Source organism: Pelophylax lessonae, assembly GCF_965119305.1.
Source record: "Pelophylax lessonae genome assembly, chromosome: 13".
In the NCBI taxonomy this organism is placed as follows: Eukaryota; Metazoa; Chordata; class Amphibia; order Anura; family Ranidae; genus Pelophylax; species Pelophylax lessonae.
Genome location: NC_138780.1, coordinates 453,367 through 478,781, shown reverse-complemented (window position 1 = coordinate 478,781; position 25,415 = coordinate 453,367). Strand labels below are relative to the sequence as shown.

The 25,415-nt window shown below is 54.6% G+C and overlaps 1 protein-coding gene across 1 annotated transcript; it reads right to left on the bottom strand.

The window, feature by feature from the left end:
• TSTD1 (thiosulfate sulfurtransferase like domain containing 1) lies at nt 1–23,939 on the bottom strand. Its single transcript, XM_082275456.1, has 4 exons — nt 23,814–23,939; nt 8,888–9,010; nt 2,145–2,307; nt 1–140 (listed from the first exon to the last, which is right to left on the bottom strand). Exons 1-4 carry the CDS (start codon nt 23,884–23,886, stop codon nt 86–88), a joined length of 414 nt encoding a protein of 137 aa, XP_082131582.1. The 5' UTR covers nt 23,887–23,939; the 3' UTR covers nt 1–85.
• Nucleotides 23,940–25,415: the final 1,476 nt, after the last annotated feature.

The following is a 25,415-nucleotide window of genomic DNA, read 5'->3' as shown; positions in this document are numbered from 1 at the left end:
TGTGTGAAGTATAATTTATTACAATGTATTGCTTCTATCATCCCGGGAATGGGTTGTCGTTGGTGGCAGCGGTGGGTGTCGTGGATCACCTTCCCTCCTTCTCAGCCCATTCCTTGTATGCTCCGAGGTAGTTGCGGGCCCTGCAGGGAGGAGAGACGGTAAGCTGACATTCTATGACATCACACTGTGACCCCCATGGGGTGCAGGAGCAGAGCGGGGCCACTTATCTCCCACAATTCCTCTCCTCACTATTCATGGACCACATTCTACTCCTTCAGTATACAGGGGTCCCTGAGTATACCAGGATGGAGAGGGCCCCTAGGGGCCCCGCACTCATAATCTGATGAAATTTACACCAATCCATCGGAACAAATATCAGGAGATCGTTATTCGGAGACGGCAGGAAATCATTCGCCGCCCCCAACATCCCATTCCTATTGGTGTAAATTTGTGGAATATATTTCTTTCTCTTTATTGATTGATATTGAAAATTCACCATATGACCAAAAGTATTGGGACGCCTCTCTATATACACTATATGACCAAAAGTATTGGGACGCCTCTCTATATACACTATATGACCAAAAGTATTGGGACCCCTCTCTATATACACTATATGACCAAAAGTATTGGGACCCCTCTCTATATACACTATATGACCAAAAGTATTGGGACACCTCTCTATATACACTATATCACCAAAAGTATTGGGACACCGGCCTTTACACACACATGAACTTTAATGGCATCCCAGTCTTAGTCCATAGGGTTCAATATTGAGGTGGCTCCGCCCTTTGCAGCTATAACAGCTTCAACTCTTCTGGGAAGGCCGTCCACAAGGTTTAGGAGTGTCTATGGGAATGTTTCACCATTCCTCCAGAAGCGCATCTGTGAGGTCAGGTACTGATATTGGATGAGAAGGCCTGGCTCACAGTCTCCGCTCTATATCCTCCCAAAGGTGTTCTATGGGGTTGAGGTCAGGACTCTGTGCAGGTCAGTCACGTTCCTCCACCCCAAACTCGCTCATCCATGTCTTTATGGACCTTGCTTTGTGCACTGATCACAAAATCATTTGGTGGAGGGGGGATTATGGTGTGGGGGTGTTTTTCAGGGGTTGGGTTTGGCTCCTTAGTTCCAGTGAAGGGAACTCTTAAGGCATCAGCATACCAAGACATTTTGGACAATTTCGTGCTCCCAACTTTGTGGGAGGAGTTTGGGGATGGCCCCTTCCTGTTCCAACATGACTGCACACCAGTGCACAAAGCAAGGTCCATAAAGACATGGATGAGCGAGTTTGGGGTGGAGGAACTTGACTGGCCTGCACAGAGCCCTGACCTAAACCCAATAGAACACAATTGGCATGAATTAGAGCAGAGATTGCGAGCCAGGCCTTCTCATCCAACATCAGTGCCTGACCTCACAAATTTGCTTCTGGAAGAATGGTGAAACATTCCCATAGACACTCCTAAACCTTGTGGACAGCCTTCCCAGAAGAGTTGAAGCTGTTATAGCTGCAAAGGGCAGAGCCAACTCAATATTGAACCCTACAGACTAAGACTGGGGGGCCATTAAAGTTCATGTGTGTGTAATGGCCGGCGTCCCAATACTTTTGGTAATATAGTGTGTGTGTGGTGTGTCCCAAGTCCTGAGGAAGCGACTTTTCCTGTGAAATGCGTAGACATGACAGATCATAGTCAGGACGCAAGTGGTCACAATATCTGTATTATACGTATTTATTGAAAATATTATTAAAATGTGTGTAATAAAAGCTGGGAATATCTCCGGGGAGGTGGAGCTTTTAGTTCAGGTTGGGATGGTGCCCCACCTAGGATGTTTTGGTTCAGGTCGGGTTGAGTTGGGATGGGATGGGTTGGGTTGGGATGGGTTGAGTTGGGATGGGTTGAGTTGGGATGGGTTGAGTTGGGATGGGATGGGTTGGAATGGGATGGGTCGGAATGGGATGGGTTGAGTTGGGATGGGTTGGGATGGGATGGGTTGGGTTGGGTTGGGATGGGATGGGTTGGGATGGGATGGGTTGGGTTGGAATGGGATGGGCCCCCCCCTTCCCCGGATGGCGATATAATGATGGAAGTTGTATTTCTAATTCATGGAGATAATAGGGACAATCGGTATGACATACGTACTTTGTGTATCCCTGGGTGACGGCGATGTCGGCAGCCCGCTGTCCTCTCCGCCCCAGCATGCAGTGGAATATCAGGTTGTCATCTTCCGGTTTCGGTTTCTCTGCATTGTATTTCTGTTTAAATGCAGCAGCGTCCATGTTCAGAGCCGCTTCTATTTCCGCAACTGAAAGACACCAAAAACGCAACATATGTATAATGGGAGGATGTTCATGGGAGCCAGGGACCCCACCTGACCATCCATCCATCCCACAGACAACATGGATGAGGTGACGTCACCTGACTCAGACAACAGGAAAGACCTGACTCCACCTGACCATCCATCCCACAGACAACATGGATGAGGTGACGTCACCTGACTCAGACAACAGGGAAGACCTGACTCCACCTGACCATCCATCCCACAGACAACATGGAGGAGGTGACGTCACCTGACTCAGACAACAGGGAGGACGTGACTTCACCTGACCATCCATCCCACAGACAACATGGAGGAGGTGACGTCACCTCACTCAGACAACAGGGAAGACCTGACTCCACCTGACCATCCATCCCACAGACAACATGGATGAGGTGACGTCACCTGACTCAGACAACAGGGAGGACCTGACTTCACCTGACCATCCATCCCACAGACAACATGGGGGAGGTGACGTCACCTGACCATCCAGACAACATAGGGGAGGTGACGTCACCTGACTCAGACAATGTGACAGACCCAGCCATGACAGGGGCTTTTGAAGAGGGCACGGTGAAGAGCTCAGTTGGACCTCTGATCCCATGGAGACAGCAGGTTATTCTCTAATGATGGACAATGTGATGAATGCTGAGAGCGAGGCTTGGATCACTTCTCTGAATAAGGACAATAAAGCTTCCCTTCGGAAGTGGATGGAAAGATGTAATAATAATCTTGTACAGGGTAATGGTCGGAGGGAATATGGTGGTCCTCCTGTACAGGGTAATGGTCGGAGGGAATATGGTGGTCCTCCTGTACAGGTAATGGTCGGAGGGAATATGGTGGTCCTCCTGCTGACTGGGTTGGAGAATCTCCTTCAATTGGGACAGAAATATTTATCAATAACTTCCCTCAAGAAATCTATGAAGATAAATTAATTCCATCTTTTCAGACTACTGGAACATTGTAAGAGCTTTACATCATAGACTGTTGTAGACTGGTTCCCGGACAGTCTGATACCGGGGTCTCCTGCTATAATCTGTTTAAGGTGTTATGTGTGTCTTTTCCCCATTGCGCGCCTCCTAGGTGCGCATTCCCATTACGCGCCCCCTAGGTGCGCATTCGCATTGCGCGCCTCCTAGGTGTGCATTCCCATTGCGCGCCTCCTAGGTGTGCATTCGCATTGTGCGCCTCCTAGGTGTGCATTCCCATTGTGCTCCTCCTAGGTGTGCATTCCCATTGTGCTCCTCCTAGGTGTGCATTCCCATTGTGCGCCTCCTAGGTGTGCATTCCCATTGTTAATTGAGTCACCTATTGTTTTTGTCTGTCTGATCATCTCTTAGAGATGAGATTAATATTGTGACCACTTTACCTTGTTATGGAACTATTGTGGGATGTTATGTGTTTATGCTTATATTAATGAGTAATGTATTTTGTGTATCCAGGGTTGTGGGCTTGTTGACGGATGGTTGGGGCACCCCCTGACTAATCAAGGCTTGCTGTTAATTAGCGTACTTTGTATGTTTATGTTGGCTGTTCATTAGACGTGTTAATTGTCTAGGATCATGTGATCAAGCTTTTACCTGATCCTGCATGGTATATATTCTGGGTGAATTTACAATAAAGTCAGTTCAAGTTCCAGTTTGCACCTAAGCTAGGATCGTCTAGTCCTTGGGTGCTCAGCTATAATACCTGGTTCCAGACTAGAGGAAGCAGGCACTGGGTGATGGACAGTTTCGTTATATTTGGTTGACAGAGGTGGGCTGGAGAGGCTTCCTCCCTACAGGCAATCCAAACCACCACTGGGACCTATTGTCTGGTGATATCAAAGAAATGTTTCATGAGCCGGTCACCATGGAAGCGGAGTTTCGGATATGGCTTCCACCAAGGAAGCGATGGATGTAGCGAGAGCTCACCCAGTCTGGTGGACCTGGTTCTGTACAGGACACACTGGTGTGGAGGGATGTCATGCGCTGGGGGCTATGGAGAGATGCCCTGCAGTTGGAGCAAGAGCATGATGAGAAGGCTCTTGCTACCTCGGAGGAGCAGGATAGGCTCCAGCGGGACTTACGGATGCCCTTCCTCAGTAAGCAGACCCAGCAGGAATGGGTGACCCAACTGGAATGTCTGGTCTGCATCAAGATGATGTTGGATGAAGGATACCGAGTGCCTCATTGGGACATTACCCCAGTCCGTCCATGGCTGAAGGATGATACGCCCATGGAGGGCTATGATTTTGATGGTCCAGGACTATTATTCGAAAGAATCCAGAAAGATCCGGACTTCCTAAGTACACCTGAGTGGCGGAGGTATGACATCCGGGATCTTAGAGAAATGGATATTCCAACAATCTTGGATTGCAAGTAGATATTGATTTTTTTTTTAATATGGCAAGAATGGGAGCTGGAACAAGTATATAAAAGATTCTGGAGGCCCAGGGTGAGAAAGTGGTGGTTCTTTTTCCCCTGCGGCAGTCAGAGATGAAGGGAGGGGAGGAAGCCATTCCCCCTTCCCAGCAGCAGGCCAAGGACCAGGGAGAGGAGGTGGTTGTCCTTCCTCCCCAGCGGCAGATCCACAGTCTGAGACTGGTGGAAGCCAGCCTCCCTCCCCAACAGTTAGCCGGAGTTGATGATGAGGGGTCCCTAGCAGAAGCACTGGCATCAGGGCAAAGTGCTACCACCCTCTGTCCAGCACCGGCAACAGCTCCTGAGCTGTAGGAAACCAGGGCAGGCAGCCCCTCTCCCCAGTGACAGGTGAGTGTAGTGAAGCTCCTACTCCCAGCTGAAGTGCTGGCAACAGGACAGGGTGCTATCAACCCCAGCAAGAACTCCGGAGCTGCAGGGAGCCAGGGCAGTCATGCCTTCTCCCCAGCAGCAGGCCGAGCAGGACGGTAAAGACCACCAAGCTGAAGCGCTGGCAGTCTGAGAGTCCACTACATCTGTCCCACACCTACTGATGACAACCCTTCTGTGTGGCCAAGAGTGGGGATCATGTTAACCACCTATGTGGGTTCACTCTGCCCGCCTTACACATGTCCAGACCAGGTGGACGTCTGGGACCTGGTTAGTCTACTTTGGATGGGGAGAAATGTGACAAACCCAACCAGGACAGGGGCCTTTGGAGGGGACTAGGGGCAAGCCTCCTACCCACTGATTTTGGCCAATAGAGAGAGAAGATCAATCTCTAATGATAGACAACAACATGATGAACGCTGAGAGAGAGGCTTGGATTAATTCTCTAAAAAAGGACAATAAAGCTTCCCTTCTGGAGTGGATGGAAAGGTATAATATTAATCTTACACAGATTAATGGTCAGGGAATATGGTGGCCCTCCTGCAGACTGGCTAGGAGAGACTCCTTTACTTTGGGACTTTGGACAGAAATATTTAGTAAACGATATCCCTTCAGAAATCTATGAAGATAAATTAATTCCACCTTTTCAGACTGCTGGAACATTGTATGAGCTTTGTCTCAAACTGTTGTAGACTGGTGCTGGACAGCCTAATAATGGGGTCTGCTATAATCTGTTTAAGGTGTTATGTGTGTCTTTTCCCCATTGTGTTCCTCCTAGGTGTGCATTCCCATTGTGTTCCTCCTAGGTGTGCCTCCTAGGTGTGCCTTCCCACTGTGTTCCTCCTAGGTGTGCCTCCTAGGTGTGCCTCCTAGGTGTGCCTTCCCGCTGTGTTCCTCCTAGGTGTGCCTCCTAGGTGTGCCTCCTAGGTGTGAATTCCCATTGTGTTCCTCCTAGGTGTGAATTCCCACTGTGTGCCTCCTAGGTGTGCCTCCTAGGTGTGCCTTCCCATTGTGTGCTTCCTAGGTGTGCCTTCCCACTGTGTGCCTCCTAGGTGTGCCTTCCCACTGTGTTCCTCCTAGGTGTGCCTCCTAGGTGTGAATTCCCATTGTGTTCCTCCTAGGTGTGAATTCCCACTGTGTGCCTCCTAGGTGTGCATTCCCACTGTGTTCCTCCTAGGTGTGCATTCCCACTGTGTGCCTCCTAGGTGTGCCTTCCCATTGTGTTCCTCCTAGGTGTGCATTCCCACTGTGTTCCTCCTAGGTGTGAATTCCCACTGTGTGCCTCCTAGGTGTGAATTCCCATGTTAATTGAGTGACCTATTGTTTCTATTTGTCTGATCATCTCTTGGAGAAATGATTAATATTGGGACCACTTTAACTTGTTATGGAACCATTGTGGGATGTTATGTGTTTTTGCGTATGATAATGTACTTTCTGTATCCAGGGTTGTGGGCTTGTTGCCGGATGGTCTGGGCACCCCCTGATTAACCACTTCAATACCGGGCACTTTCACCCCCTTCCTGCCCAGGCCAATTTTCCCCTTTTAGCGCTGTTGCATTTTGAATGACAATTGCGCGGTCATGCAACACTGTACCTACACCAAATTTATGTCATTTCCCCCCACAAATAGAGCTTTCTTTTGGTGGTATTTGATCACCTCTGGGTTTTTTCCTTTTTGCTAAACAAATAAAAAAAGACCGAAAAGTTAAAAAAAAAAAAAAAAAAAGTTTTTTTGTTTGTTATACAATTTTGTAAATAAATACGTTTTTTCCTGCACTGATGAGACTGCACTGACAGGCACTGATGGGGTGGCACTGAGGGGGTGGCACTGATGGGCGGCATTGGTGGGCACTGATAGGCGGCACTGATAGGAGGCATTGATGGGCACTGATAGGTGGCACTGATGGGCACTGATATGCCGCACTGGTGGGCACTGATTGGCACTGACGGGCAGCACTGATGGGCGCTGATAGGCAGCACTGGTGGGCAATAATGGGCACTGGTGGGCGACACTGATAGATGGCAATAATGGGCACTGGTGGGCAGCACTGATAGGGAGGGCACTGTCGGGCAGCGCTGATGGGGAGGGCAAGGGGGGCTCCCTGAGCCCTAAATTGCCATCCCTGGTGGCTATAGTGGGCATCCCTGGGGTCATGGGTGGGCATCCCTGGGGTCATGGGTGGGCATCCCTGGTGGTTCTAGTGGCACCCCCCCGAGGGTCTGCACTGGTAATCAATGATCTGATTACCAGTGCCGACCCCTCCCCTGTCAGGGGAGCCGCCGATCGGCGCTCCTTTACTCGTGCCTGTCAGGCACGTACTGAGGAAAGCCGATCAACGACTCTTCCTGTTTACTATGTGACCAGCCGTGATTGGACACAGCTGGTCACATGGTAGAGAGCCTACGTCAGTAGGCTCTTTACCGAGATCGGAGATGCAGGGAGTCAGACTGACACTTCGCATCACCGATCGCCGCTCTGCGCGCCCCCCAGGGGGCGCGCAGAGCGTATTATCCTGCCGCCATCATATGACGTCCAGTCAGGATAATACAACCACATTCCCGACGTCAAACGCCTATAGGGCGGGCTTGTTGGTAATTAGGGTACGGTTTAGTAGGCTGTTCCTTAGACGTGCGAATTGTCTAGGATAATGTGATCAAGCTTTTACCTGATCCTGCATGGTATATATTCTGAGTGAATTTACAATAAATTCAGTTCACGTTCCAGTTTTCACCCAAGCTAGTGTCGTCTAGTCCTTGGGTGCTCAGCTATAATACCTGGTTCTGTGACGGAACCGTCCAGCACCCAGCTTGAGTGCTTCCGTTAAGATATAGCATTCTCCAGTCTGGCCCCAATAACCAGGTATTCTAGCTGAATATTGCATAGCACCCAATAATCTAGCCAACACTAGCTTAGGTGCTCTGGAACTGGAACTCTCTTTATTAAAAACTCACACAAGGATATACCACACAATCCTAACAATACAAATTGTAAATAGAGATAAAATTAACATATCTAAGGAACAGCCAACATATACTATAAACATTAGGCTAATTAAACAAATAGCCACCTATGTGACTCCATTCCCACCCAGAATATGTTGGGATTAATCCGAGATCCCACCCCAGGTCAGACTGTCCGTCTCCTACATTGGAGTACATGGAACAGAGGCCAACGTGACCAGCTTTGTCAATGAACATGTATAATTCCGAATCAACCAAACCAGGAATAGTTCAGGGCAAATACAAGAAAACAGTCCCTCACAAATGTAACAAAATAGAGAAAAATGTGGAGGACGTGACCTCACCTGACCATCCATCCCACAGACAACACGGAGGATGTTTATAGGAGCCAGGGACCTCACCTTAGCGTCCATCCCACAGACAACATTGAGGATGTGACGTCACCTGACCATTTATCCAATAGACAACATAAAGGAGAGGATGTCAGCTGACTATACATCCCTCAGACAACGTGGAAGACGTGACAAGACCTGACTCAGACATGGAAGATGTGGCCTCATCTGACCGTACATCCTGCAGACAACATGGAGGTTGTGACGTCACCTTATTTAGACAACATGGAGGATGTCACCTGGTGATACATCCCTCAGACAACGTGGAAGACGTGACAAGACCTGACTCAGACATGGAAGATGTGGCCTCATCTGACCGTACATCCTGCAGACAACATGGAGGTTGTGACGTCACCTTATTTAGACAACATGGAGGATGTCACTTGACCATTCATCCCACAGACAACATGGAGGATGTAACCTTACCTGGTATATTGACTGAGTTCGGAATTTTCCCACCCTGCACCTCCTCTGGATTCCGGACATCGAATAATTGGACGGATCCAGAGTTGATCAGCTTCTTCAGATCATCGTATGTGATCACACCACCTATGAATAGAGAGAAATGGGGGTCATTATCCGGGAGGATGAGATCACTGTGGGGTCAACTCACTACAGCAGCAACGCAAGTGAGGCAATTACCTGCCACCAATATCTGAAGAAATTCAGTGTGAGGTCCCCCAAATTTCATACCGGACCCATATCCAAGCATGCAGCCTGGATGGTGATGGAGGGGGAGGGTGCATCTGTCCCATATACATCAAAATGCAATAATTCATGGGAGTGGGCACAGAGGGCAGGGACAGCTGACAAAAGTGGGAAGCCCCGGAAGAGGATGGAAGGGGAGGAGGAAAGATTTGAAAAGGAAGCCCCAGAAGAGGACAGGAGAGGAGGAGGAAGCCCCAGAAGAGGACAGGAGGGGAGGAGGAAGCCCCAGAAGGAGGACAGGAGAGGAGGAGGAAGCCCCAGAAGAAGGACAGGAGAGGAGGAGGAAGCCCCAGAAGAGGACAGGAGGGGAGGAGGAAGCCCCAGAAGAGGACAGGAGGGGAGGAGGAAGCCCCAGAAGAGGACAGGAGGGGAGGAGGAAGCCCCAGAAGAGGACAGGAGGGGAGAAGGAAGCCCCAGAAGAGGACAAGGAAGCCCCAGAAGAGGACAGGAGAGGAGGAGGAAGCCCCAGAAGAGGACAGGAGGGGAGGAGGAAGCCCCAGAAGAGGACAGGAGGGGAGGAGGAAGCCCCAGGAGTGGGGGGGGCTCAGAAGAGGAGGAGGAGGAAGTACCGGAAGAGGAGTGGTGGGGAGGAGGAGGAGGCCCCTAGAAGAGAATGGGAGGGGAGGAGGAGGGGGAATGATGGTGGAAGGAGGGGGAATGATGGGAATGATGATGGAAGGAGGGGGAATGATGGGGGAATGGTGGTGGAAGGAGGGGGAATGATGGGAATGATGGTGGAAGGAGGGGGAATGATGGTGGAAGGAGGGGGAATGGTGGTGGAAGGAGGGGGAATGATGGGAATGATGGTGGAAGGAGGGGGTATGATGGGGGAATGGTGGTGGAAGGAGGGGGAATGATGGTGGAAGGAGGGGATATGATGGGGGAATGATGGTGGAAGGAGGGGGAATGATGGTGCAAGGAGGGGGAATGATGGGGGAATGGTGGTGGAAGGAGGGGGAATGATGGGGGAATGGTGGTGGAAGGAGGGGGAATGATGGTGGAAGGAGGGGGAATGGTGGTGGAAGGAGGGGGAATGATGGGGGAATGGTGGTGGAAGAAGGGGGAATGATGGTGGAAGGAGGGGGTATGATGGGGGAATGGTGGTGGAAGGAGGGGGTATGATGGTGGAAGGAGGGGGAATGATGGTGGAAGGAGGGGGAATGATGGGGGAATGATGGTGGAAGGAGGGGGAATGATGGTGGAAGGAGGGGGAATGGTGGTGGAAGGAGGGGGAATGATGGGAATGATGGTGGAAGGAGGGGGTATGATGGGGGAATGGTGGTGGAAGGAGGGGGAATGATGGTGGAAGGAGGGGATATGATGGGGGAATGATGGTGGAAGGAGGGGGAATGATGGTGCAAGGAGGGGGAATGATGGTGGAAGGAGGGGGAATGATGGGGGAATGGTGGTGGAAGAAGGGGGAATGATGGGAATGATGGTGGAAGGAGGGGGTATGATGGTGGAAGGAGGGGGAATGATGGTGGAAGGAGGGGGTATGATGGGGGAATGGTGGTGGAAGGAGGGGGAATGATGGTGGAATGGTGGTGAAAGGAGGGGGAATGATGGTGGAAGGGGGTGGAATGGTGGTGGAAGGAGTGGGGATTATTCGGGGATGGTGGTGGAAGGTGGGGAATGGTGGTGGAAGGTGGGGGAATGATGGTGGAAGGTGGGGGAATGGTGGTGGAAGGAGGGGGAATGATGGTGGAAGGAGGGGGAATGGTGGTGGAAGGAGGGGGAATGATGGGGGAATGGTGGTGGAAGGAGGGGGAATGGTGGTGGAAGGAGGGGGAATGATGGGGGATGGTGGTGGAAGGAGGGGGAATGGTGGTGGAAGGTGGGGGAATGATGGTGGAAGGTGGGGAATGGTGGTGGAAGGTGGGGGAATGATGGTGGAAGGTGGGGGAATGATGGTGGAAGGTGGGGGAATGGGGGTGGAAGGTGGGGGAATGATGGTGGAAGGTGGGGGAATGGGGGTGGAAGGTGGGGGAATGATGGTGGAAGGTGGGGGAATGGTGGTAGCAGTTACAATACACACAAGATGCAGTAAATATCAACATGAAAACGCTGAAGGCGGAGCTGGAGAGGAGATGCAGCATTATGCAGAGTACACGGCGCCTCTCCGGGGTTGTAACCAGGCAACACGTCTCAGAGGAACACTCCGATCTCCAGCCTGGGGCAAATGGGGAGATGCTGTATATATATACACACAGTAGGTACACACATTGATTATATACACACAGTAGGTACACACAAACAGAAAAAAAAAACTTTGAATCATCATTAAAGATCACATTGTAAAATAAAATATATAAAAGTCTACAATGTATAAAAATACTATAATAGATAAAGTACAACAAAAGCGTCCCACTTATTCATCCAGGATAGGTGGGAATAGGAGGGTGTTGGATGGGATAGGAGAGGATTGGAGGGAATGAGGGGGATTGGTGGGCATGGGGGAGGAGATGGGGGGGATTGGAGGGGACTGAGAGGGGGATAGGATAGATGGGAGGCAGGAGGGGATTGGGGGGGATTTGAGGGGATAGAAGGGCATTAGAGAGGATAGGGGGGTAGGAGGGGATTGGAGAGGATTGGGGGGGGATTTGAGGGGATTGGAGGGATAGGAGGGCATTAGAGAGGATAGGGGGGTAGGAGGGGACTGGTGGGGATGGGGGAGGATAGGAGGGGACTGGGAGGGGGATAGGATAGATGGGAGGCAGGAGGGGATTGGAGAGGATTGGGGGGGGGATTGGAGGGGATTGGAGGGTATAGGGGGGGATAGGAGGGCATTAGAAAGGGTAGGAGGGGATTGGTGGGGATGGGGGAGGATAGATGGGAGGCAGGAGGGGATTGGAGAGGATTGGGGGGGATTTGAGGGGATTGGAGAGGATAGGTGGTATTGGGGGGATAAGAGGGGACTGAAGAGGATGGGGGGGATTGGAGTGGAAAGGTGGGGATTGGAGGTCTGGATTAAAGGGAGAGGAAGAGAGTCTTGGGACTCATAAATCCGGGAGAGTCACATCAGAGGAGGGGCTGGAAACACCCAACAAAGCACACCAAGATTAAAGGAGAATTCCCAGCACCACCTAACCCTGTCCCCTCCCCCCTCCTAGCATGTGTGTAATATAGTATAACAGGGATTCCCAAACTATGGCCCAGCAGTTGTTCAGGAACTACAATTCCCATCATGCCTAGTCATGTATGTGAATGTCAGAGTTTTACAATGCCTCATGGGATGTGTAGAGAATGGAGGCCCGTCGCTCAGAGAATGGAGGGCAGCCGCTGAGAGAATGGAGGGCCGTCGCTCAGAGAATGGAGGGCCGTCGCTCAGAAAATGGAGGGCCGTCGATCGGAGAATGGAGGGCAGCTCAGAGAATGGAGGGCAGCCGCTGAGAGAATGGAGGGCCGTCGCTCAGAGAATGGAGGGCCGTCGCTCAGAGAATGGAGGGCCGTCGCTCAGAGAATGGAGGGCCGCCGCTCAGAGAATGGAGGGCCGTCGCTCAGAGAATGGAGGGCCGCCGCTCAGAGAATGGAGGGCAGCCGCTGAGAGAATGGAGGGCCGTCGCTCAGAGAATGGAGGGCCGTCGCTCAGAGAATGGAGGGCAGCCGCTGAGAGAATGGAGGGCCGTCGCTCAGAGAATGGAGGGCCGTCGCTCAGAGAATGGAGGGCCGTCGATCGGAGAATGGAGAGCAGCTCAGAGAAAGGAGGGCAGCCGCTCAGAGAATGGAGGGCAGTCGCTCAGAGAATGGAGGGCCGTCGCTCAGAAAATGGAGGGCCGTCGCTCAGAAAATGGAGGGCCGTCGCTCAGAGAATGGAGGGCAGCCGCTCAGAGAATGGAGGGCAGCCGCTCAGAGAATGGAGGGCAGCCGCTCAGAGAATGGAGGGCAGCCACTCAGAGAATGGAGGGCCGTCGCTCAGAGAATGGAGGGCCGTCGCTCAGAGAATGGAGGGCCGTCGCTCAGAGAATGGAGGGCAGCCGCTGAGAGAATGGAGGGCCGTCGTTCACAGAATGGAGGGCCTCTCAGAGAATGGAGGGCAGCCGCTCAGAGAATGGAGGGCCGTCGCTCAGAGAATGGAGGGCCGTCGCTCAGAGAATGGAGGGCCGTCGCTCAGAGAATGGAGGGCAGCCGCTGAGAGAATGGAGGGCCGTCGCTCACAGAATGGAGGGCCTCTCAGAGAATGGAGGGCAGCCGCTCAGAGAATGGAGGGCCGTCGCTCAGAGAATGGAGGGCCGTCGCTCAGAGAATGGAGGGCCGTCGCTCAGAGAATGGAGGGCCGTCGCTCAGAGAATGGAGGGCAGCCGCTGAGAGAATGGAGGGACGTCGGTCGGAGAATGGAGGGCATCTCAGAGAATGGAGGGCAGCTCAGAGAAAGGAGGGCCGTCGCTCAGAGAATGGAGGGCCGTCGCTCAGAGAATGGAGGGCCGTCGCTCAGAGAATGGAGGGCAGCCGCTGAGAGAATGGAGGGCCGTCGATCGGAGAAAGGAGGGCAGCTCAGAGAAAGGAGGGCAGCTCAGAGAAAGGAGGGCAGCCGCTGAGAGAATGGAGGGCCGTCGCTCAGAGAATGGAGGGCCGTCGATCGGAGAATGGAGGGCAGCTCAGAGAATGGAGGGCAGCCGCTCAGAGAATGGAGGGCCGTCGCTCAGAGAATGGAGGGCCGTCGCTCAGAGAATGGAGGGCCGTCGCTCAGAGAATGGAGGGCAGCCGCTGAGAGAATGGAGGGACGTCGATCGGAGAAAGAAGGGCAGCTCAGAGAAAGGAGGGCAGTCGCTCAGAGAATGGAGGGCCGTCGCTCAGAGAATGGAGGGCAGTCGCTCAGAGAATGGAGGGCCGTCGCTCAGAGAATGGAGGGCAGCCGCTGAGAGAATGGAGGGACGTCGGTCGGAGAATGGAGGGCAGCTCAGAGAATGGAGGGCAGCTCAGAGAAAGGAGGGCAGCCGCTGAGAGAATGGAGGGCCGTCGCTCAGAGAATGGAGGGCCGTCGATCGGAGAATGGAGGGCAGCTCAGAGAATGGAGGGCAGCCGCTCAGAGAATGGAGGGCCGTCGCTCAGAGAATGGAGGGCCGTCGCTCAGAGAATGGAGGGCCGCCGCTCAGAGAATGGAGGGCCGCCGCTCAGAGAATGGAGGGCCGTCGCTCAGAGAATGGAGGGCCGCCGCTCAGAGAATGGAGGGCAGCCGCTGAGAGAATGGAGGGCCGTCGCTCAGAGAATGGAGGGCCGTCGCTCAGAGAATGGAGGGCCGTCGCTCAGACAATGGAGGGCCGCCGCTCAGAGAATGGAGGGCCGTCGCTCAGAGAATGGAGGGCCGCCGCTCAGAGAATGGAGGGCAGCCGCTGAGAGAATGGAGGGCCGTCGCTCAGAGAATGGAGGGCCGTCGCTCAGAGAATGGAGGGCAGCCGCTGAGAGAATGGAGGGCCGTCGCTCAGAGAATGGAGGGCCGTCGCTCAGAGAATGGAGGGCCGTCGATCGGAGAATGGAGAACAGCTCAGAGAAAGGAGGGCAGCCGCTCAGAGAATGGAGGGCAGTCGCTCAGAGAATGGAGGGCCGTCGCTCAGAAAATGGAGGGCCGTCGCTCAGAAAATGGAGGGCCGTCGCTCAGAGAATGGAGGGCAGCTCAGAGAATGGAGGGCAGCCGCTCAGAGAATGGAGGGCAGCCGCTCAGAGAATGGAGGGCAGCCGCTCAGAGAATGGAGGGCCGTCGCTCAGAGAATGGAGGGCCGTCGCTCAGAGAATGGAGGGCAGCCGCTGAGAGAATGGAGGGCCGTCGCTCACAGAATGGAGGGCCTCTCAGAGAATGGAGGGCAGCCGCTCAGAGAATGGAGGGCCGTCGCTCAGAGAATGGAGGGCCGTCGCTCAGAGAATGGAGGGCCGTCGCTCAGAGAATGGAGGGCAGCCGCTGAGAGAATGGAGGGCCGTCGCTCACAGAATGGAGGGCCGTCGCTCACAGAATGGAGGGCCTCTCAGAGAATGGAGGGCCGTCGCTCAGAGAATGGAGGGCCGTCGCTCAGAGAATGGAGGGCCGTCGCTCAGAGAATGGAGGGCCGTCGCTCAGAGAATGGAGGGCAGCCGCTGAGAGAATGGAGGGACGTCGGTCGGAGAATGGAGGGCATCTCAGAGAATGGAGGGCAGCTCAGAGAAAGGAGGGCAGCCGCTCAGAGAATGGAGGGCCGTCGCTCAGAGAATGGAGGGCCGTCGCTCAGAGAATGGAGGGCCGTCGCTCAGAGAATGGAGGGCAGCCGCTGAGAGAATGGAGGGCCGTCGATCGGAGAAAGGAGGGCAGCTCAGAGAAAGGAGGGCAGCTCAGAGAAAGGAGGGCAGTCGCTCAGAGAAAGGAGGGCCGTCGCTCAGAGAATGGAGGGCCGTCGCTCAGAGAATGGAGGGCCGTCGCTCAGAGAATGGAGGGCAGCCGCTGAGAGAATGGAGGGACGTCGGTCGGAGAATGGAGGGCAGCTCAGAGAATGGAGGGCAGCTCAGAGAAAGGAGGGCAGCCGCTCAGAGAATGGAGGGCCGTCGCTCAGAGAATGGAGGGCCGTCGCTCAGAGAATGGAGGGCCGTCGCTCAGAGAATGGAGGCCCGCCGCTGAGAGAATGGAGGGCAGCCGCTGAGAGAATGGAGGGCAGCCGCTCAGAGAATGGAGGGCCGTCGCTCAGAGAATGGAGGGCCGTCGCTCAGAGAATGGAGGGCAGCCGCTGAGAGAATGGAGGGCCGTCGCTCACAGAATGGAGGGCCTCTCAGAGAATGGAGGGCAGCCGCTCAGAGAATGGAGGGCCGTCGCTCAGAGAATGGAGGGCCGTCGCTCAGAGAATGGAGGGCAGCCGCTGAGAGAATGGAGGGCCGTCGCTCACAGAATGGAGGGCCTCTCAGAGAATGGAGGGCCGTCGCTCAGAGAATGGAGGGCCGTCGCTCAGAGAATGGAGGACCGTCGCTCAGAGAATGGAGGGCCGTCGCTCAGAGAATGGAGGGCAGCCGCTGAGAGAATGGAGGGACGTCGGTCGGAGAATGGAGGGCATCTCAGAGAATGGAGGGCAGCTCAGAGAAAGGAGGGCAGCCGCTCAGAGAATGGAGGGCCGTCGCTCAGAGAATGGAGGGCCGTCGCTCAGAGAATGGAGGGCCGTCGCTCAGAGAATGGAGGGCAGCCGCTGAGAGAATGGAGGGCCGTCGATCGGAGAAAGGAGGGCAGCTCAGAGAAAGGAGGGCAGCTCAGAGAAAGGAGGGCAGTCGCTCAGAGAATGGAGGGCCGTCGCTCAGAGAATGGAGGGCCGTCGCTCAGAGAATGGAGGGCCGTCGCTCAGAGAATGGAGGGCAGCCGCTGAGAGAATGGAGGGACGTCGGTCGGAGAATGGAGGGCAGCTCAGAGAATGGAGGGCAGCTCAGAGAAAGGAGGGCAGCTCAGAGAATGGAGGGCCGTCGCTCAGAGAATGGAGGGCCGTCGCTCAGAGAATGGAGGCCCGCCGCTGAGAGAATGGAGGGCAGCCGCTGAGAGAATGGAGGGCAGCTCAGAGAATGGAGGGCAGCTCAGAGAATGGAGGGCCGTCGCTCAGAGAATGGAGGGCCGTCGCTCAGAGAATGGAGGGCAGCCGCTCAGAGAATGGAGGGCCGCCGCTCAGAGAATGGAGGGCCGCCGCTCAGAGAATGGAGGGCCGTCGCTCAGAGAATGGAGGGCAGCCGCTCAGAGAATGGAGGGCTGCCACTCAGAGAATGGAGGGCCGCCACTCAGAGAATGGAGGGCCGTCGCTCAGAGAATGGAGGGCAGCCACTGAGAGAATAGAGGGCCGTCGATCGGAGAATGGAGGGCTGCCGCTGAAAGAATGGAGGGCCGTCGATCGGAGAATGGAGGGCAGCTCAGAGAAAGGAGGGCAGTCGCTCAGAGAATGGAGGGCAGTCGCTCAGAGGATGGAGGGCCGTCGCTCAGAGGATGGAGGGCCGTCGCTCAGAGGATGGAGGGCCGTCGCTCAGAGAATGGAGGGCCGTCGCTCAGAGAATGGAGGGCCATCGCTCAGAGAATGGAGGGCCGTCGCTCAGAGAATGGAGGGCAGCTCAGAGAATGGAGGGCAGCTCAGAGAAAGGAGGGCAGCCGCTCAGAGAATGGAGGGCCGTCGCTCAGAGAATGGAGGGCAGTCGCTCAGAGAATGGAGGGCCATCGCTCAGAGAATGGAGGGCCGTCGCTCAGAGAATGGAGGGCCGTCGCTCAGAGAATGGAGGGCCGTCGCTCAGAGAATGGAGGGCAGCCGCTGAGAGAATGGAGGGCCGTCGCTCAGAGAATGGAGGGCATCTCAGAGAATGGAGGGCATCTCAGAGAAAGGAGGGCAGCCGCTCAGAGAAAGGAGGGCAGCCGCTCAGAGAAAGGAGGGCAGCCGCTCAGAGAATGGAGGGCCGTCGCTCAGAGAATGGAGGGCAGCCGCTGAGAGAATGGAGGGACGTCGGTCGGAGAATGGAGGGCAGCTCAGAGAATGGATGGCAGCTCAGAGAATGGAGGGCAGCTCAGAGAAAGGAGGGCAGCCGCTCAGAGAATGGAGGGCCGTCGCTCAGAGAATGGAGGGCCGTCGCTCAGAGAATGGAGGGCATCTCAGAGAATGGAGGGCAGCTCAGAGAAAGGAGGGCCATCGCTGAGAGAATGGAGGGCCGTCGCTGAGAGAATAGAGGGCCGTCGCTGAGAGAATGGAGGGCGGTCGCTGAGAGAATGGAGGGCCGTCGCTCAGAGAATGGAGGGCAGCCGCTGAGAGAATGGAGGGACGTCGGTCGGAGAATGGAGGGCAGCTCAGAGAATGGAGGGCAGCTCAGAGAATGGAGGGCAGCTCAGAGAATGGAGGGCAGCTCAGAGAAAGGAGGGCAGCCGCTCAGAGAATGGAGGGCCGTCGCTCAGAGAATGGAGGGCCGTCGCTCAGAGAATGGAGGGCAGCCGCTGAGAGAATGGAGGGCTGTCGATCGGAGAATGGAGGGCAGCTCAGAGAATGGAGGGTCGCCGCTCAGAGAATGGAGGGCCGTCGCTCAGAGAATGGAGGGCCATCGCTCAAAGAATGGAGGGCAGCCGCTCAGAGAATGGAGGGCAGCCGCTGAGAGAATGGAGGGCCGTCGATCGGAGAATGGAGGGCAGCTCAGAGAAAGGAGGGCCGTCGCTCAGAGAATGGAGGGCCGTCGCTCAGAGAATGGAGGGCCGTCGCTCAGAGAATGGAGGGCAGCCGCTCAGAGAATGGAGGGCAGCCGCTCAGAGAATGGAGGGCAGCCGCTCAGAGAATGGAGGGCTGCTGCTCAGAGAATAGAGGGCTGCCGCTCAGAGAATGGAGGGCAGCCGCTCAGAGAATGGAGGGCAGCCGCTCAGAGAATGGAGGGCAGCCGCTCAGAGAATGGAGGGCTGCTGCTCAGAGAATGGAGGGCTGCTGCTCAGAGAATAGAGGGCTGCCGCTCAGAGAATGGAGGGCTGCCACTCAGAGAATAGAGGGCTCCCGCTCAGAGAATGGAGGGCCATCGCTCAGAGAATGGAGGGCTCCCGCTCAGAGAATGGAGGGCCGTCGATCGGAGAATGGAGGGCTGCCGCTCAGAGAATGGAGGGCAGCTCAGAGAATGGGGGGAGACAATAGGGGGCTGAAGAGGGGATGTAGATGGTGGGGGGGCAGATGGTGGAAAGCAGTGGACACTGGGAGGCAGATGGTGGGAAGCAGGAAGGGTGGGGGCCAGGATTGTGGAAGGCGGGGATGGTGGGAGGCAGCTGGTGGGGGGCTGATGGTGGAAAGCGGTGGACAGTGGGGGGCAGATAAAGGGAGGCATGAAGGGTGGGGGCAGGGATGGTGGGAGGCAGGGATGGTGGGGGGCAGACAATGATGGTGGACAATGGGAAGCAGAGGTGGGGGGGAGACAATGGGGGGCTGATGGTGGGAGGCTGACAATGAGGGTGGACAATGGGAGGCAGATGGTGGGGGGCAGATGGTGAAAAGCGGTGGACAGTGGGAGGCAGGAAGGGTGGGGGCAGGGATTGTGGAAGGCAGGGATGGCGGGTTGGATGGTGGGAGGCAGACAATGATGGGGGGACAGTGGGAGGCAGATGGTGGGGGGAAGAGAATGGGGGGCAGAGGTGGGATGTAGATGGTGGGGGCGCAGATGGTGGATGCAGGAAGGGTGGGGGGGCGGACTGTGGGAGGCAGCGGACGGTGGGAGGCAGGAAGGGTGGGGATGTTTATTGAATACTATACATTTGATGAACAAAGATGGGGAGGGGGGGGGTCTATATAAACCCCGTCCACTTCTGGAGGCAAAACCATCCTCAGGAGGGGAACATCCCGGCCCCAGGGTTGATTGGCCAAGGGTTGGAGTCCCGCCCACATCCTAGGCTGAGGAGGGGAACACCCCCCAGGGCTGATTGGCCAAGGGTCCCGCCCACATCCACATCTCCATGAATTGAGGAGGCGGGGCGGAGTGAGTCACATGGAGGGAGTTTTGGTGACGTTTCTTGGCTTGTTTCGGTCACAGGAAACATTTTATTTCATAATCTGGACGTCTTTATGTCAGTTCAATATTTAAAAATTATTTTCTTTGTATATATTTTAGGCTCCGCCCACCTTTAGGATATTAAATGATAAAATAATTGTTTTCTCGGTGATAAGCCGGATTCACCGGGGGGGGGGGAGATTGTCGGATTGTAGTGTCTATGTGCTTTGTCTAAGTTCCATTCCAATGCACTGTGTGTTGGCAGATTGTAAACCAGCAGATCTGCCAGACGGAGATCTGTACGTGTGTGGCGGCCTGGCAGACCAGTCTGCTGGGTGGTGGTAGGATACCGTGAGTTGTCTGTCTGCTATGGAGGGAGGGGGGTTGTATACATGGGAGGAGCGATCACACTGGGGTTCTAGCTTGTAGGATAGCTGGGGGAACCCCAGAAGGGTGTGATAATTGCTAGACTGCTCCCCGACCCTTAGAGGGCAGCAGATTGTATGTAAGATTCATATCTGCCTGTGTTTGATAAGCCAGCTGGATTGGAGTCTTCCTCTAGTGGTGGCCCCAGGTATTGCAGGCTGTGACAAATTAACAAAATAAGCCCCTTCTCTGCCAAAGATCTACACCGCGATTAGCCAGACGCCGCGGTTAGCTAGTTGCCATGGGCTGCGTTCCTGACAGCTGCATTTGTGGTAGTTACCTGTTGTGTTTAGATGCTGATTGCATGCGATCAGCGTTAGTGAGCTGACCCCACTATTTGCATGAAGTTTGCATGCCCCCCCCCCCCCCCGTACGTCTGGTTTTCTTCCCACACTCCAAAGACATGCCGGTAGATCATTGGCCCCACTATGTGTATAGGAGGTAAGGACTTTAGATTGTAAGCTCCTAGGGGCAGGGGCTGAATGTACGGGATATAGAGTGCTGTGTAGATTGCTGGCGCTATATCAATATATACTGTAGATACCAGTACAGTACCAGATATATGGCGTGTGCTCCTCAGGGAATGGAGCGTGTCCCTCGGGAAGCGGAGAGTGCCCCTCAGGGAATGGAGCGTGTCCCTTGGGAAGCGGAGAGTGCCCCTCAGGGAATGGAGCGTGTCCCTTGGGAAGCGGAGAGTGCCCCTCAGGGAATGGAGCGTGTCCCTCGGGAAGCCGAGAGTGCCCCTCAGGGAATGGAGCGTGTCCCTTGGGAAGCGGAGAGTGCCCCTCAGGGAATGGAGCATACCCCTCGGGAAGCCGAGAGTGCCCCTCAGGGAATGGAGCATACCCCTCGGGAAGCCGAGAGTGCCCCTCAGGGAATGGAGCGTGTACCTCGGGAAGCCGAGAGTGCCCCTCAGGGAATGGAGCGTGTCCCTCGGGAAGCTGAGAGTGCCCCTCAGGGAATGGAGCGTGTCCCTCGGGAAGCCGAGAGTGCCCCTCGGGGAATAGAGCGTGTCCCTCGGGAAGCCGAGAGTGCCCCTCGGGGAATGGAGCGTGTCCCTCGGGAAGCCGAGAGTGCCCCTCAGGGAATGGAGCGTGTCCCTCGGGAAGCGGAGAGTGCCCCTCAGGGAATGGAGCATACCCCTCGGGAAGCGGAGAGTGCCCCTCAGGGAATGGAGCATACCCCTTGGGTAGTGGAGAGTGCCCCTCGGGGAATGGAGCGTACCCCTCGGGGAAATTTCTTCCAGAAGGGCATGCCCCTTGGGGAATGGAGTGTACCCCTTGGGGAATGGAGCGTACCCCTCGGGAAGAAGGGCATCCCGAGAAGCAGAGAGTGCACCTTGAGAAGTAGAGTGTGCCCCTCGTGGAATGGAGCGTGCCCTTCGTGGAATGGAGCGTGCCCCTCGGGAAGCAGACTGCCCCTCGGGAAGCAGAGTGCCCCTCGGGAAGCCAAGTGCCCCTCGGGAAGCAGAGTGCCCCTCGGGAAGCAGAGTGCCCCTCGGGGAATGGAGTGTACCCCTCGTGGAATGGAGCGTGCCCCTCGGGAAGCGGACTGCCCCTCGGGGAATGGCGCATTCTTAGCGTGTGTCGCTGTGTTCTGCGTTTCACGCTAATGAAAATGAATTTGCTCCATCACATCTCAGCACATGAAAAGGTAGATGCTGGGTGTAATATGTCGCAGCGTGACGCACGGGACGCCGATCATTGCAGCGCACGTGCGTTGTGGAGGCGTTTCGGCGTTTCGCAATTAATGGCGCGGTGATCAGCGTGCTTGTACTGCGCAGTACCATGCATTGTGGCAGACAGCTGATCGTTAAACCATTGTCCATATCTTCCAGTTCACAGAACGAGGGCAGGTTGCGGTGTGTATGGCCGCCATTAGATTGGGTTCAATGGTTAGAACACTGAAGGTGACATTAGACACGCCCTGTGACCGATGTACACACGCCTATCGCATTCCATGTCTATAGGGGACTCAGGAATGTGCTGAATCACAATGACCGACACTGATGAGCCGCCTGGAGACACAACAGTCCTGTGAGGAATCATCTGATCTTCCATGGGGGGGAGGGGATCTTCCATGGGGGGGGGACTCTTCCATGAAGGATGAGAGTCTGTGCTACGAGCGCTCTGATTGGCTGATATTCAGCTGTGGGAAAATGCACAGGAAATTATCATACAGACGAGTGATTGCACGGTGAATGGAGCGATCTGTCACCATACATTGGCTGCACCACGTCTGGGCTACAGATACAGCACCCCACTTAAGAGGCCCCCCAAATAACTTCTATAGGGAAAGCGGGGTGCAGTGTACTCCTGTCCCCATTAATGTCCCCCCAGTCACTTCTATACGGAAAGTGGGGTGCAGTGTACTCCTGTCCATATTAATAACCCCCCAAAGTCTCTTCTATAGGGAAAGTGGGGTGCAATATACTGCTGTCCCAATTAATGTCCCCCAGTTACTTCTATAGGAAAAGTGGGGTGCAGTGTACTCCTGTCTCCATTAATGGCCATCCAGTCACTTCTATAGGGAAAGTGGGGTGCAGTGTACTCCTGTCCCCTTTAATGACCCCCCAGTCACTTCTATATGGAAAGCGGGGTGCAGTGTACTCCTGTCCCCATTAATGTCCTCACACTCACTTCTATAGGGAAAATGGGGTGCAGTGTACACCTGTCCCCATGAATGACTCCCCACAATCACTTCTACAGGGAAAGTGGGGCGCAGTGCGCACATGTCCCCTTTAATGAGTCCCCACAGTCACAGAGCCCCTCATATTCATACCCTCCTTAGCTCAGGGCGCCCCGTATTCATACCCCCCTTAGGTCAAGGACCCCCATATTCATACCCCCATTAGCTCATGGCCCCCCGTATTCATACTCCCATTAGCTCAGGGCCCCCCGTATTCATACCCCCATTAGCTCAGGGCCCCCCGTATTCATACTCCCATTAGCTCAGGGCCCCCCGTATTCATACCCCCATTAGCTCAGGCCCCCCGTATTCATACCCCCATTATCTCAGGTCCCCCCTTATTCATACCCCCATTAGCTCAGGTCCCCCCGTATTCATACCCCCATTAGCTCAGGTCCCCCTTGTATTCATACCCCCATTCACTCAGGTCCCCCTTGTATTCATACCCCCATTAGCTCAGGTCCCCCCCGTATTCATGCCCCCATTATCTCAGGTCCCCCCTTATTCATACCCCCATTAGCTCAGGTTCCCCCGTATTCATACCCCCATTAGCTCAGGTCCCCCCGTATTCATACCCCCATTAGCTCAGGTCCCCCTTGTATTCATACCCCCATTCACTCAGGTCCCCCTTGTATTCATACCCCCATTAGCTCAGGTCCCCCCCGTATTCATGCCCCCATTATCTCAGGTCCCCCCTTATTCATACCCCCATTAGCTCAGGTCCCCCCGTATTCATACCCCCATTAGCTCAGGTCCCCCCGTATTCATACCCCCATTAGCTCAGGTCCCCCTTGTATTCATACCCCCATTAGCTCAGGTCCCCCTTGTATTCATACCCCCATTAGCTCAGGTCCCCCCGTATTCATACCCCCTTTAGCTCAGGTCCCCCCCATATTCATACCCCCATTAGCTCAGGTCCCCCCGTATTCATACCCCCATTAGCTCAGGTCCCCCCGTATTCATACCCCCATTAGCTCAGGTCCCCCTTGTATTCATACCCCCATTAGCTCAGGTCCCCCCGTATTCATACCCCCATTAGCTCAGGCCCCCCGTATTCATACCCCCATTAGCTCAGGCCCCCCTATACGTCGCCCTCACATGTTGCACTCACCGGAACTCATGCTTGCGTTGTCCAATGGTCTCGCAGAGACTCCCAGCCGTCTTAGAAGCTTCCTTAGACTCATTGTAGAGTGTCAGCCCTCCCCTCCTATATATCCCAGCTCTGCCCCTCCCCCAGGGTCATGTGACCATGGTGTCAGGGAGGAGGGGGAGGGGGGCTGTCAGCACAACACGCTCAGCTTTTCCTTCTCACAGTACAGGTTGTCTTTATTGGGGGGCAGAATTCTCCCTATCTGCCCCATGGTGGGAATAGATGTCCATGGACACACAGTATCTGACAGAAGTAAGTACACCCCTCCCATGAGACTTTGCTACAATGTAAAGTAGTGAGTGTACAGCTTGTATAACAGTGTAAATTTGCTGTCCCCTCAATATAACTCAACACACAGCCATTAATGTCTAAACTGCTGGCAACAAAAGTCAGTACACCCCTAAGTGACAATCTCCAATTGGGCCCAATTAGCTATTTTCCCTCCCCGGTGTCATGTGACTCGTTAGTGTTACAAGGTCTCAGGTGTGAATGGGGGGAGGTGTGTTATATTTGGTGTTATCGCTCTCACTCTCTCATACTGGGCACTGGAAGTTCAACATGGCCCCTCATGGCAAAGAACTCTCTGAGGATCTGAAAAAAAGAATTGTAGCTCTACATAAAGATGGCCTAGGCTATAAGAAGATTGCCAAGACCCTGAAACTGAGCTGCAGCACGGTGGCCAAGACCATACAGCGGTTTACCAGGACAGGTTCCACTCAGAACAGGCCTCACCATGGTCCACCAAAGAAGTTGAGTGCCGTGCTCAGTGTCATATCCAGAGGTTGTGTTTGGGAAATAGACGTATGAGTGCTGCCAGCATTGCTGCAGAGATTGTAGGGGTGGGGGAGGGGTCAGCCTGTCAGTGCTCAGACCATACGCCGCACACTGCATCAAATTGGTCTGCATGGCTGTCATCCCAGAAGGAAGCCTCTCAGTGGTGGGATTCAAAAATTTTAGTAACCAGTTCCGACTTTCCCAGCAGAATGACCAGCATGCCCCCTTTCAATGCACAGTGACCACAGCATTGCCCGCAATCATTGCAGAGTGCCCACAGCATTTCCCCCAATCATTGCAGAGTGCCACAGCATTGCCCCCAATGATCATGCAGAGTGCCAGCGCTCCCCCCCCCCCGAGACCCCTTTACTTACCTCAAGGATGATCATCACAGCAGCTTCTCTTCGGTCGCTGGCTCCCCGCGTCTCCTCAGTCCTCCCGCCTCCTTGGCCGAATGGCACGGCGTTTGCCTTTCGGCCAATCAGGAAGCAGGAGGACCCGCTCCCTGATTGGCCAGGAGGGGGATCCATGTGACAATAGTGAATTTTCATTCGCTATTGTCACAGAATGGGCGGGCTCGGCCTCGAGGGCGCACTGTTCTGCTGCTCCCTGGCCGCCAGCTTAGAGGGATTCAGCCGGTTCTGCGAACTTGCAGAAAGTTTGCAACCGGGTTCCATAGAACCGGGTTCCATAGAACCGGTGCGAACCGGCTGAATCCCACCACTGAAGCCTCTTCTAAAGATGATGGACAAGAAAGCCCACCCAACAGTTTGCTGAAGACAAGCAGAC